General features: G+C 42.3%; 1 protein-coding gene across 2 annotated transcripts in view; it reads left to right on the top strand.

The window, feature by feature from the left end:
* The window catches only part of SDK1 (sidekick cell adhesion molecule 1), a 1,012,418-nt gene that overhangs the window by 813,003 nt on the left and 185,950 nt on the right, over positions 1-13,465 (top strand). For both annotated transcript variants that reach the window (XM_033963079.1, XM_033963080.1), the window contains one exon: positions 3,551-3,649. In XM_033963079.1, coding sequence (XP_033818970.1) covers positions 3,551-3,649 — 99 coding nt within the window. The remainder of the gene's footprint in view (positions 1-3,550; positions 3,650-13,465) is intronic.

Genomic DNA, 13,465 nt, shown 5'->3' with positions numbered 1-13,465 from the left:
TCATAGGTTCATCTGTGGGTTCCAGTGGGTGCTGAGCGCTCCCAATATTGAGCAAGTGCCCTCATTGTGTCCACTATTGTATTTGATACCTGTGAAATGGATAATATTGGCAATTTAATTATTCTAACAGACAAAGCTATCCAGGCATGCAGCAAGACTTTATCAATCAGTTCAGTTCAGGATAGCTGAAACTTATACGTCTACTTATGTTGCTTTCATTTTCAATGTTGGGTAAGCAGAAGGCTAAAATAAGAGCTTGCCCCTAAATTCTGTAGATGTCACTTTAAGTTTTGCGCTCAAATCGGTGTGCGCAGCTAATTTGCATTCACAACTTAATTGATTAATTGGCCTAATTGGCAATTAACACCTTCTTAATTGGCACTAATTAAAAGCTATGCGCACAATTTTATAAAAAATATTTAAATATCTCTGTAAAAAGTATGCGCCAGTTCTGGTGCATGAATTTGTAAAGGGGGCGTGGCATTGGATGGCTCATGTGCACCCGATTTGTGCAGAACTTAGGCCCAGTCATTTAAGCCTGGTTTCAGCTGGCCCAAATGAACACACGTAGAAGTTATGCGACGCTCAGATGCTTAGCACAATTCTATAAAAGATTTGCCCACCTTGTAGAATCGTGCTAAGTGCTGTTCTAATTTGTACCAATTTGGGGGGCTCTATACAGGGTACCCACTCCTTGATGTTAAATGGTTACAAAATCAAAACTTATTGGAATATGTTTATAAATAAGATAACAGCAAATACAAGTCCCAAAAAACACGGTTAGCAAGATTTTACTCAATTGGTGCAGAAGTTACAACCTTCAGACAATGCAATGTGACAAAATGACCAGGTGTTCCTCAAGTGGCCCCCGAGATCACCGGACATTACTGTTTGTGGCTTTTTCCTTTGGGGGTACGTGAAAGACAGAGTGTATGTACCTCTGCTACCCGCAATATGGATGATCTGCAGGGACGCCTCACTGAAGCTATAAACGCGATCACGCCGGATAGGCTTCGGAGAGTCTGGTCCGAGCTCGATTATCACATCGATGTTTGCCGAGTAACAGGTGGGGTGCACATCGAGTGTATGTAATCAACAGATACCATATGAAACTTTATGAGTTGATGAAACGGTAGCCTCAAAGATGAAAGGATATTCCAATAAATTTTGGTTTTGTAACCATTTAAAATCAAGGAGTGTTTTTGTGGGCACCCGTATATAAAATCAGGCCCTCACCCTGAAAAACCTGGTGTGGCTTCTCAAATCAAGCCAATCAATACCCATGTTGATGGAGCTGCAGTAATACCCGTGTTGAAGGAGTGTCCTTGTAGATGTCACAGGGGAGTCTTGCTGCCTCATATCGTAAAACTATTGTGCTTCACTCTGATGAAGACACAGGATACTGGAAGTATTGTTTAGATCTTGCCAGATACACTATGTGATTTGGGCTTCCTTCTATCAATGATCTTTCAACAAATCTGCTCTTGGTGACTTGGATGGCCTCTTCGCTGTTGGAGTCAGGATGCTGGGCCAGATGAACTTTTGGTCTTGCCCATCACCATACATCCTATGTGCAGCATGGAGGAAAAATAGATTCAACCAGTGTGGGAACTGAAAAATGTATTATGTAAGCGGAAGAAGAGTAAACAAAATAATAAAAAGGAATTTGGATTTTTTTTTTTTTTGTTCACTTTTCCAATGGCAGCTTACAGCATTGTTAGAATTGACTCATGCCTCAAAGAGCTTTCGTTGAAGTAGACAGCTGAGGCAATAGAAGATAGGGTCACTTGTCCAAGATCACAAGGACTGCAAATAGGATTTGAACTAGAGAACCCATGAGTTTTGTTGCTGTCCTTGTCCCTGCCTCATTCCTGTAAGCTCTACCTTAACCGCACAAGCCTCGAACACTTATGATTTTGAAGCTTGTGTAGATGAGGACGGAGCTTGCAGGAACAGGAAAGGAACTCACGGGGATGGGAAAATGAGTTCCCACGGAGATGGGGAAAAATTTGTCTTCGTGTCATTCTCTAGTATGCTTATCTTGATTTTTCAGGATTCTTCTAAGCACAGGAGAAGAGCAAAGAGGAAGAGTGATGGCACAGGAGATAGTAGCAGAGGAATGAAGAAGGGTGGGACAAAGATTGACTGGAGATAGGTTAAAAGGAAAGAAACAAAGAGAAGACATGAAAGGAACGCTAGGGTTTGAGAAAAAAAAAGGGTTAGGAAGAAAGTGATGCGAGAAGTGATATATGGCAGCTAGATGAGCAGATTAACAAGAAGGGGTAACAGGGAGTTCCCCTGCTTTTCGTACTGAAAATGAAATAGAGATGTTTCTTCAGCTTATGAAATAAGATTAATGATAGCTCTCGCAATAGATAAAATATAGTTATTGAAACTTTTCTTTAAAAATAGACAAAAGGAATTTCTTGGTTGTAAAATACAAATGTTTCCTGACCTTTCCAGAGAAACTCAAAAGGGACGTAGAGAATTTTTGTTGTTGAAACCTGGAGTCACTTCACTGGGAGCGACGTTTTACCTGAGACATCCTTGCAAGTGTATTATTTGCTACCGTTCAGTTTTTTGAACTACAACAGTTAACTGCTTTTCTGGCAATGTCTCGACTGGATAAAGAGAAACCAACAGCTCTATAATTTATATAACTGCCCATACCTCAGTTCTGTCTGTAATTTATCTTCTTATATTATTTCTTTTTTTGCTCGCTTTAATGTAATCTTGGATCTATATTTTGAGGACTTGAGTTGGGTTAGTTGAAAGAATTTTCTTTGTATTTTGTTTAATTTGGTCTGATTGTGATTTATATTGGATATAGGTCATAGCCTACTAACTTACTTTCTGTACAAGTGATTACTTGGTATGTAATTTGAAAATCAATAAAATAATTCTAAATTAAATGAAATAAGGCTAATGATAAAAACTCTTCTCCAAGGTCCACATTTCCGGCATATTTCATTTCTCAATTCACTTTAATTAAAACATCAGCTTGAATGATAGCACAGACTGGAGCTTGTTCACAGGAGAAATATCACTTCTTAAATCTGACCTGGAGTGCACGCATCAATTAAAAAGTGTCTGACATTTCGAACCTGGAATGGGTGCGCTAATATTTATGTGGAAAAACCCTTAGCAGTTCATGTCCTAAGCTATTTCAGTGCGTAAGGTATAGTTTTTTTCAGATGGGCCTAAGATCTTTCCAGCTCTAAGCTGAGCACCTGAGCAATCGCTCATACATTGTAGGAGCGTCACTCACAGATTTTAAACGGTTGCTCACAAAAATACTTGCAAGTCTGAACTTATGTTAGTCTTTAGAACTTGTTGCTCACACGAGAAAAATTTGCAGTCTTTAGAGGGTACTTTGCTTCAGCTAATATCATTTTTTCATTCTTCCTTCCGAAAATAAAGTTGACTGTTTCTAGTGTATATTTTAGTTATGCCAGTTCTCTCTGTGTATTCTGCAGCATGCTAAGATTTGTTTGGTTGGATGGAATAAAACTCCAATTTCAAACTATGATCCTTTTTTGTTTTCTTTTAGTTCCCGGGCCTCCCTTGAGAATGGTGTTTCCTGAAGTCAGATTGACATCCGTTCGAATTGTGTGGCAACCACCAGAAGAACCGAATGGAATTATTCTGGGTAAGAGAAGAGATCTGGTATTTTTTCAGGCAGGTAGGAGAGGGGATGATGAGCTACAGTTCTTTGACCATGAGACAGAGAGAGCAGAAATTTCTGGTTACAAGCAGAGGTAAGCATAGAGCAATAATGGCTTCAGGAATTATTACAGTCTACATGAGTTGAGATAAAGAATCTAGTCTATAGCTTACCAGATTTAAAACGATGCTGAGGGAGATGAAATCTAAAATTAGGGTCTTTTTCCATACAGTGTTCAACATGGAAATCCAGGCTGCGAGAGTTGTTTGTTCGGGAGGAGGGAGGTCACTCTCAGTGTCTAGCATTCATGCTAGTTTGCAAGGACTACCAGAACATCTGGGGTAAATGGGAGGGGGAATTGCAGATTAATTTGGGACAATGGAATGTAGCCCATACCTCATGGGCGACGCCTGGGGTGACCCCGTGTGCTTGGTTGCAGGAAACATATTATCGGGTGACCTTACGCCCTGTTACAATCGTACACAGTTGTATTACAGTGGGGGGTCTCCCTAAACCACTGTATCATAAATTAGGGACGGGGACACACACTTTAGGATGTGCCTTTTGGTCCTGCCCCATTATCCAGCACTTCTGGAGGCGTATAATCTCCTACATGTCAGGGTTAATTGGGAGAGCCTTGCGCAGTACTCCGGCCCACTTTGTCTTGGATTTGCCAGAGGCTTTTGGTCATTTGCCTAGGGGGCGTCGGGCTCTGTGTAGGAAGATGAGCTTACTGGCCAGGAAATGTATTCTTCAGTGCTAGATGGTTCCTGACCCTCCGGCGTTTTGGCATGGGCGGAACCATCTGGGAGGTGCAAGATGCCGGTGGAGCTAGGAAGCGAAAGATGTTGTTCTTGAATATCTGGAAGCCTTGCATCCAAAAGGCCGCAGTGCGGTCTTAAAATGGGTGTCCTAATCTGGGCGCTCAGTTAGTTGGGCTGGGAGAGTACTGGTGAGTATAGGTGGGGGGGAGGGGAGGGGTATTGAACGGTTCTGGCACTTAGTTCCGGTTGGGATCAGTGCATATAGGTGGGGGGAAGGGGTGGTGTGGCATCTTTGGGGCTCATAAGAGTCCAGGGCCTCGGAGTGCTTTCAGCCGCTTTATTCTCGCTCGCCCTATGTCGAGTAGGATGGGGGGAGGGGGAGTTTGGTAGCTGTTACTTTTCTTCTGTACCTGCTTGTTATTTTATTGTATATGATGCATCGTTGTTTGTACTGTGCATCCTTGGAGTGCTCTGGCATTGTCTTTGTTTGCATCAATAAAAATTGTTTGAACCTAAATTGACAGATGCTAAAAACCATATGGCATAGTCTGTCCATCCACACCAGCTGCTGAGCTTTGCAGCTCCTTCTTCTCACTTTGGGTATAGTGTCAGCAACTATGAGACAAACTTGGTTCTTTTTGTTGCATAGAGCATTTTGGACTCCAGTTCGATTACAAAAGTTAAATAGCTCTAAGTCTAATAGATGCTGGCATTGTAATCTCGAAGCAGGGACCCTAGATCGTTTATTATTCTATTGTCCCTTTATTATGGCTTTTTGGAAATCAATTTGGCCCCAAATTAATTGTTTATTGGAGAATCATGTGGCAGTATCCTATGATACGATTTTATTTGGTATGGCAATAAGAACAAAGTGCCAAATTTCAACAAAGAATAATAAACTTTTAATGATTATGACAGGAGTCGCCATACAATAGATCACAAGTAATTGGAAAAATTGGAATAGACTTAATTATAACTTCTGGTGGAATTCGATATGACATATTTACAAAATGGAGAGAACAATAGCGGTACAAAAAGGGAATTTTAATAAATTTAAAGAGATATGGGGGCCATTAACAAAATGTTGCAATGAGTAGATACCATTTTACATTAGAAATACAATTTAATGGAAGAAGGGTTGGGAGGGGGGAATTTGAATATATTAAATGACTAAATTACTAGGAAAGATTATTGGTGTGATATATTTGATTGAATGTAAGAATGAAAAGGGGGGGAGGAATGGGTTAAAATTTTCATCTATTCATGTCATATAATGATAAAATTTCAAATGATGTATTTATTGACAGATGTTTAATATATATGTATTTGTTGTAAGATGAGAAATGAATAAAGAATTAAAAATCAAAAATACAAAAAACTCTTTGGGCTCCTTGTACTAAGGTGCGCCAGCGTTTTTTAGCGCACGCACAAGATTAGCGTGTGCTCGCTGAGAAATGACCGCCTGCTTAAAAGGAGGCGTTAGCAGTTAGCGTGCGGGGCATTTTTAGCGTGCGCTATTCCATGCGTTAAGGCTCTCAAAGGAGCCCTTTCTATTTGTCTGATATATATAAGATGGAACATGCATTTGCAACACAAAAAGGATATATGAATAAGTTCAAGAAAATTTGGGGACCATTAACAGAATATTGCAATATTTGAATTTCATTTTCCCATGATAAGAAAATAGTATAAAGAAGGAGGGGGGGAAGGGTTAAGGGGAGGGAATTATTCTCTTTATCATATATTATAAATAAAATATTATAATAGATGATATTCTTACATGAAAATAACGTAATAAAGGGAGGGGGAAAAGGTTCATATTTAAATAATAATTGATAAAATCATTACAATATATATATTGTATAACTTTATAAGAAAAATAATTACAATTATATGATATATAAAACCATAAGAAAAATAAGACAAGAAATGTTATATATAAAATATATTATAAAAATATCAAGTGTATTGTTAAGATAATTGTATGAAAATTTATGACACTTGTTGTTAAATGGAAAAAAAATTCAATAAAAAAAACTTAAACCGATATTGTCCTCAATTCAGATACTGTGCCCATCTCCACCACCAATTCTAGGAAGCTGTTGCATGCATCCACCCCGCTTCTCTAAAGAAATATTTTCTTAAATTGTCTAAGTCCATTCCTTTTCACCATCTTATGACCTCTTGTTCCAGAGCATTTTTTTCTTTTGTATTTATACCTTGGAGGTATTTAAATAAATCTTAGGTTTCCTTTTTCCAAAGGCCTTTCTTAAAAGTATACATACAAGGGCGGTTTGAAAAGTTCGGTAAAAAAATCAAGTTAAATATTTTTAAAAATTTGTCAAAACCACATTTTTCGAATGGGATGGAAAAACTGGAAACTCACTGGACTAAGTGTACAGCCCTCGTTGTTTTAAAAAAAATATTTGTTTAGCTTGATTTTTTTTTTTTTAACCAGATTTTTCAAACCATCCTTGTATTTAGGGGGGCAGTTATCAATGCGAGCCGCTGTCAAAGTGGGTTATTTTTTATTCCTTCTCTAGACAGTCCAGGAATGCATTAGTCTGAGAAGAAGGTGACGGGGAGAAGGCATACAGATAAAGGGCTAGATTCATCAACCTGCCCGATCGGGCTCGATCTGGGCAGGTCAGATGAATTCTACAAAGAAAAATATGCAGATGGGGGCAATCGGAGGAATGACCCCATCTGCCTGCCCGGATCGCTCGATAGTGATCCCAGCGCATGTGCAGACCATCTGTAGATGGTTTACGCATGCGCTGGACCTCCGGGCCCAGCATAGATTCCCCCCCCCCCCCTCAGGAGCTGGGAATGTGGACACGCGCCGACTCTTCTGCTCTCCCCTTCCAATCTTGCTGCCCAGACTCTCCTGCTCTCGGCCGCCTTCCCTGCAGTGCGAGCCTGTTGGTTTAAAGCGGGGCTGCACTGCGACGGGCTTGCACTGCAGGGAAGGCAGCAGAGATCAGTCTGGGCAGCGAGAGAAGCTAAAACACTTTTAAATTGGCGAAATCAGATTCAGGATTTATTGCCCGCGAACCTGGGATATGAACTAGGGGGTAGAAGAAATCTCAAGACTGGAGGAAGCCAGAAAGCTTGATCGAGTCTTCTGTCAAGAGCAGCACAGATTTTAAAGTAGAAACGGAAATTATCACCCTGAAGATAGTAGCTCTCTATAGGCAGAAGACAAGAAGATTGGGGTAGAGCAGAGTTGGAATTCAGGGTGAGTAGGCAGGAAACACAGGGAAGAGAAGGGTGGCATTCGGGGCGAGCAGGCAGGAGACAGATTGGGGCAGAGCAGGAGTGTCAGAAAGACGTTTTCGACTGGTCCCCAGCAGTCACTTCTTGCGTTGATCAGCCTGCCCAGTCAGATCGTGAAATTTGTGTTGTGAATCGCGTCCCTGCCTACTTTGCTTGCGTTTCTCTTCATTTAAATGCACAGATTCGAAGCGGATCGCAGGAGAGGTAAGTGAATCAGGCCGGAGGGAAATTTGCTCGTAAAGGGGTCGCAAACTGATCTGTACACGATCGGTTTGCTATGTGAATCTAGCCCAAAGTGTCAAAGATAACTGGTGATAGAGGGAATAGATGAAAAGTGTGACAAATTGATGAGGATATTAATGAAGTACTGAAGGAGTAGTGGTGTGATGGAAGGGGAGGGCAAACAGATTTCGAGGACCAGACAGAATGGAGAGGAGTGCCACCCCTTTTCTTCACTTCACACTGGGGGGGAAGGAACTGTATGCAGTAACCACAGTGTAACAGCCTTACAAATCACTGCTACAGATATATCCACTCTTACTGCCTGTAAAGTTTTGGAGCCAAAAAGCCTCACCTTGTAAATCTTGATGATATAATAGTCTAGCCTTCTAGTAATGAATATCTTTAAAGTCAGTTCACTACTTGGATTTCCAGAATGAGTTTGATCTTTGCAATGCAATTTTTAATGCCTCGCCATTCAAATGGTGGTAACCTTTCATAAGAACATAAGAACATAAGCAGTGCCTCCGCCGGGTCAGACCATAGGTCCATCCTGCCCGGCAGTCCGCTCCCGCGGCGGCCCAAACAGGTCACGACCTGTCTGAATCACCAGAAGGGGCTCCCTTGCCACCTTGGTTTCTCATTGAAGTCCTATCTTCCCATCGTAGTCCTAACCCTCCGGTCTTGCACATGCACGACCTGTTGGGTTTCTATACTTATTACCTGGTTAGCTTTCTATACCTGTGTTACATCCCAGCACCTCTCTCAGTATCCCACGATCCCTTTATCCCTCAGGAATCCGTCCAATCCCTGTACCGTACTCTGCCTGATCACTTCCTCCGGTAGCGCATTCCAAGTGTCCACGACCCTTTGGGTGAAAAAAAACTTCCTTGCATTTGTTTTGAACCTATCTCCCTTCAGTTTCTCCGAATGCCCCCTCGTACTTGTTGTCCCCTTCAGTCTGAAGAATCTGTCCCTATCCACCCTCTCTATGCCCCTCATGATCTTGAAGGTCTCTATCATATCTCCCCTGAGCCTCCTTTTTTCCAGAGAGAAGAGCCCCAGCCTATCCAACCTCTCGGCGTATGGGCAGTGTTCCAGCCCTTTTACCAGTTTCGTTGCTCTCCTTTGGACTCTCTCAAGTACCGCCATGTCCTTCTTGAGGTGTGGCGACCAATACTGAACGCAGTGTTCCAGATGTGGACGCACCATCGCTCGATACAATGGCATGATGACTTCCCGCGTCCTGGTTGTTATGCCCCTCTTTATGATGCCCAGCATCCTGTTGGCTTTTTTCGAGGCTGCTGCGCACTGTGCAGATGGCTTCAGTGATGCATCCACCAGCACACCCAAGTCTCTCTCAAGTCTGCTGTCTCCCAACAATGCCCCCCCCAATTTGTAGTTGAACAACGGGTTCTTTTTCCCTATATGCATGACCTTGCATTTTTCCACGTTAAAGCGCATTTGCCATTTGTTTGCCCAGTCTTCCAGCTTGTCCAGGTCCCTTTGCAGGTCCTCACACTCCTCCCTGGACCTAACTCTACCGCACAGTTTGGTATCGTCTGCAAATTTTATAACCTCGCACTTTGCCTCCTTTTCCAGGTCATTGATAAATATGTTGAAGAGTAACGGCCCCAGCACCGATCCCTGTGGCACACCGCTCGTGACTCCCCGCCAGTCAGAATATTGGCCCTTCACTCTGACCCTCTGCAGTCTACCCGACAACCAATGCTTGATCCATCTGTGCACATCCCCTCCCACCCCGTGGTTCCACAGCTTCCTAAGCAGCCTTTCATGTGGCACCTTGTCGAAAGCCTTTTGAAAATCAAGGTAAATGATGTCTATGGGTTCCCCATTGTCCACCCGACTGCTTATTCCCTCAAAGAAGTACAGAAGGTTCGTTAGGCACGACCTTCCCTTACAGAATCCGTGCTGGCTTGTTCTCAGTAGGCCATTCCTCTCAATGTGCTCGCAAATGCCGTCCTTGATCATAGCTTCCACCATCTTCCCTATAATTGAAGTCAGGCTCACCGGCCTGTAGTTCCCGGGGTCACCCCTCGATCCCTTCTTGAAGATAGGTGTGACATTCGCCAATTTCCAGTCCTCTGGTACCTCACCAGTTTTCAAGGATAGGTTGCAAACATGCTGGATTGTGCCCGCTATTTCTTGTCTTAGTTCCTTCAGAACCCTTGGGTGGATCCCGTCCGGGCCCGGTGATTTACCGCATTTTAACCTGTCTATCTGTATGAGGACATCCTCCTTACTTACCTCTATGTGCTCCAATTTTTCGGCCTGTTCCCCACTCATGAGCTCCTCTGAGTCCGGTATATTAGATGTGTCTTCGCTCGTGAAAACCGACGAGAAGAACGTGTTTAACCTCTCAGCTACCTCTTTATCCTCCTTAATCACTCCCTTCCTATCCCCATCGTCCAACGGCCCCACCTCCTCTCTCGCTGGTCGCTTCCCCTTTACGTAACTGAAGAATGCCTTGAAGTTTTTCGCCTCCCTGGCCAGCCCCTCTTCGTATTCCCCTTTCGCTTTTCTAACCTCTTGGTGGCATTCCTTTTGGCATTTCCTGTGCGCCTGGTGATTTTCCTCCGTTGGGTCCTTTTTTCATCTCCGGAAGGATACTTTTTTGTCATTTATTGCCCTCTTTACTTCAGTTGACATCCAAACCGGGTCCTTTGATCGCTTGTTCTTGCAGCCTTTCCTGAAACTGGGGACGTACATTCTTTGTGCTTCCTGCAGGGTGTCCCTGAATAGGGTCCAGGCGCTTCCCACAGTCTCCATCCTAAAGATGTTTCTGAGCTTCCTCCCCACCATTTCCCTCATAGCAACATAGTTCCCTTTCTTGAAGTTGAGCGCAGTTGTTGCGGTCCTCCTTACTATGGGTGTCCCCCTTTCTAATGTGAATCTGATCGCGTTGTGATCACTGTTGCCTAGTGGTCCTCCCACTTCTACCCCTCTTGCAGGCCCCCCTAATCCGTTTAGGATGAGGTCAAGAGTCGGTTCTTTGACTAGTTGCTCCATGGAACTAGTTTCTCTAGTTTTAGCGCTGGCTGTGGCGGTAATAGCTCCGATGCTCATAGAATTCTATGAGCGTAGGAGTTGTTACCACCATGACCAGCACTAAAAACGCTAGTGCGGTTTTGAAAGGAGAGGTTAGGCTCTTAGTTCACATGAAATACTGACTCCACCTTAGGACTAGAAATAAAACCGCAAGCTATTTTTTTAAATGGCCTTCTCATTAAATAATTAAGAATACAAAGAAATAGAAGGCAAGTGGCTTCAGCTTGCTGACTATTCTGTAGGAATGGATTGTGACGCGGAAACTATTTTGAAAGTCAACAAATAACGAAAGAGAGATGAATGGGAGGTCCCAGTGCAGGATTTTCCTACTTAGGGCTGTTAATCAAATGCGTAATGTTGGAGGCAAATACGCCTATCTCTCATGTTCCATTTGAATCATCAATTAGGAAAAACAAGTTTTTGCAGGAGAAAATTACATGAAAACAAAAGGCAGAGTCCAATGTAAGCCAACCCGGAATGCCTGTTTAAACTCTCTTATCCTTTTTCTTTTTCATGTGATACCCTGAAGCATTTTAGTTATAAAAACTCTTAAATAACAACTTCAGCTTTGTGCAGTACCAATTTTTCCAAGTGTGGTTTGTTTGAAATACGGGGAGAAATGGCATTTTGAAGAGGATAGTGGTGGCAAAGAAAAAAACTCATCTGTACAAGTGCTTCAACTCAAAGCTTTTTGTTCGCTGCTGAAGCATGGTCCTCAGAGTATACAAGCACCTTCACAGCTTATGCTTTTGTAATCTATATCAAAACATGTTCCAGCATTTCATAAAGAGATTAGCAGCATGAAACATTGTCAAGAGTCTGCGGGAAAACCATTTGTTTAGGAACACCTTACCAAGAACAGATTCTTAAAATTAAACCTATCATTCATGGACACATCTTGATGATCACCCACCCTTTTAAACAAGATGACAAAGTGATGTGGGAGTGTGTGGCACAGTGGTTTGAGCTACAGCCTTAGCGCCCTGAGGTTGTAAGTTCAAATCCCTCACTGCTCCTTGTTTGAGCCCACCGGGACAGATAGGGAAATATGATAAAGTACCTGAATGTAAACCACTTAGGTTATAAGTGATATAAAAATAAATAAATGTGTTTTTCTGAAGCTCAACAAGAATGTGAAAGTGACAGAAACTTAGAAGGGATTTCCAGTGGAGGTTGTACATGGCAGAATTGAAGCATATGTGGAAGAGAACCTTAGCGGTAGAGGGAAGAGACCACTAGTCAAGTAAGACCTGTGACAGCACAGTAGAGAGCAGAGCCCTAAATAGGAGTAGATGAAAGGGCCATTCACACAAGATGCATAAGAACATAAGAATTGCCGCTGATGGGTCAGACCAGTGGTCCATCGTGCCCAGTAGTCCGCTCACGCGGTGGCCCCTAGATCAAAGACCAGTGCTCTAAATGAGCCCAGCCTCACCTGCGTACTTTCCAGTTGAGCAGGAACTTGTCCAACTTTGTCTAGAATCCCTGGAGGGTGTTTTCCCCTATAACAAACTCCGGAAGAGCCACTCTCTGAGTGAAGAAGAACTTCCTTACATTCATAGGGAATCTATCCCCTTTTAACTTTAGAGAGTGCCCTCTCTTTCTCCCTTTCTTGGAGAGGATGAACAACCAGTCTTTATCTACTAAGTTTATTCCCTTAAGTATCTTGAATGTTTCAATCATGTCCCCTCTTAAGCTCCTCTTTTTGAGGGAGAAGAGTCCCTAAGTGGCAGAAATATTATTGAAATGCAAAAATGGTGCAACAACAGATGGAAAACTAGAAAGAATACAGCTCTTTTCTAACCATCCAGATTGGAAGATGTTGATAGAAGGTGTATAGCTCAAATAGGGAGGGATATCAATGGGATGCAAATACTTAGGTGTAGCTCTGGTAGGCAGGTACAAATGGTCAAACTGGATGGAGCAAGTGACCCTTTTCTGCTAGCATCTTCTTTATTTCTGTGAGGATAATTTTGTAAAGCATATTTTAACATAAGTGTTGTCATACTGGGACAGACCAAAAGCCCATCAAGCCCTATATCATGTTTTCAGCACTGACTAACACATTGGACATTTGATCCTCCAGCACCTGTTTTTGAAAGATCAACATTTCCCTGGGGATGCTATTTTTTGAGGTTTGAACCATAGTTTCCATGTTTTCCAAGTTTTAGTAGAGATTTTTTATCCTGCTTATCAGATCTAATCTAATCTAATACTTGGTTTTGTATACCAAGACTTCAATCTAAGAGAGCTCGACTTGGTTTCCAATAGTTAGATTAAGCTGAAAGAAACATAGTGAATGGATCTCAAAAAGGATTAATTACCAAAGTGTTTAGTAAACAGAATAGTTTTCAAAGCCTTACGAAAAGAAGAAAGGAAACCAGAACTTCTCAAGAAAAGTGGAAGATCATTCCAAAATTGTGTGAACTTGAAGGATAGATAAAATGTCTAAGCAGCTTACAGTACTATGTAT

This window comes from Geotrypetes seraphini, chromosome 11, assembly GCF_902459505.1.
Source record: "Geotrypetes seraphini chromosome 11, aGeoSer1.1, whole genome shotgun sequence".
Classification (NCBI taxonomy): domain Eukaryota; kingdom Metazoa; phylum Chordata; class Amphibia; order Gymnophiona; family Dermophiidae; genus Geotrypetes; species Geotrypetes seraphini.
This window is presented reverse-complemented; position numbering and strand designations above follow the sequence as displayed.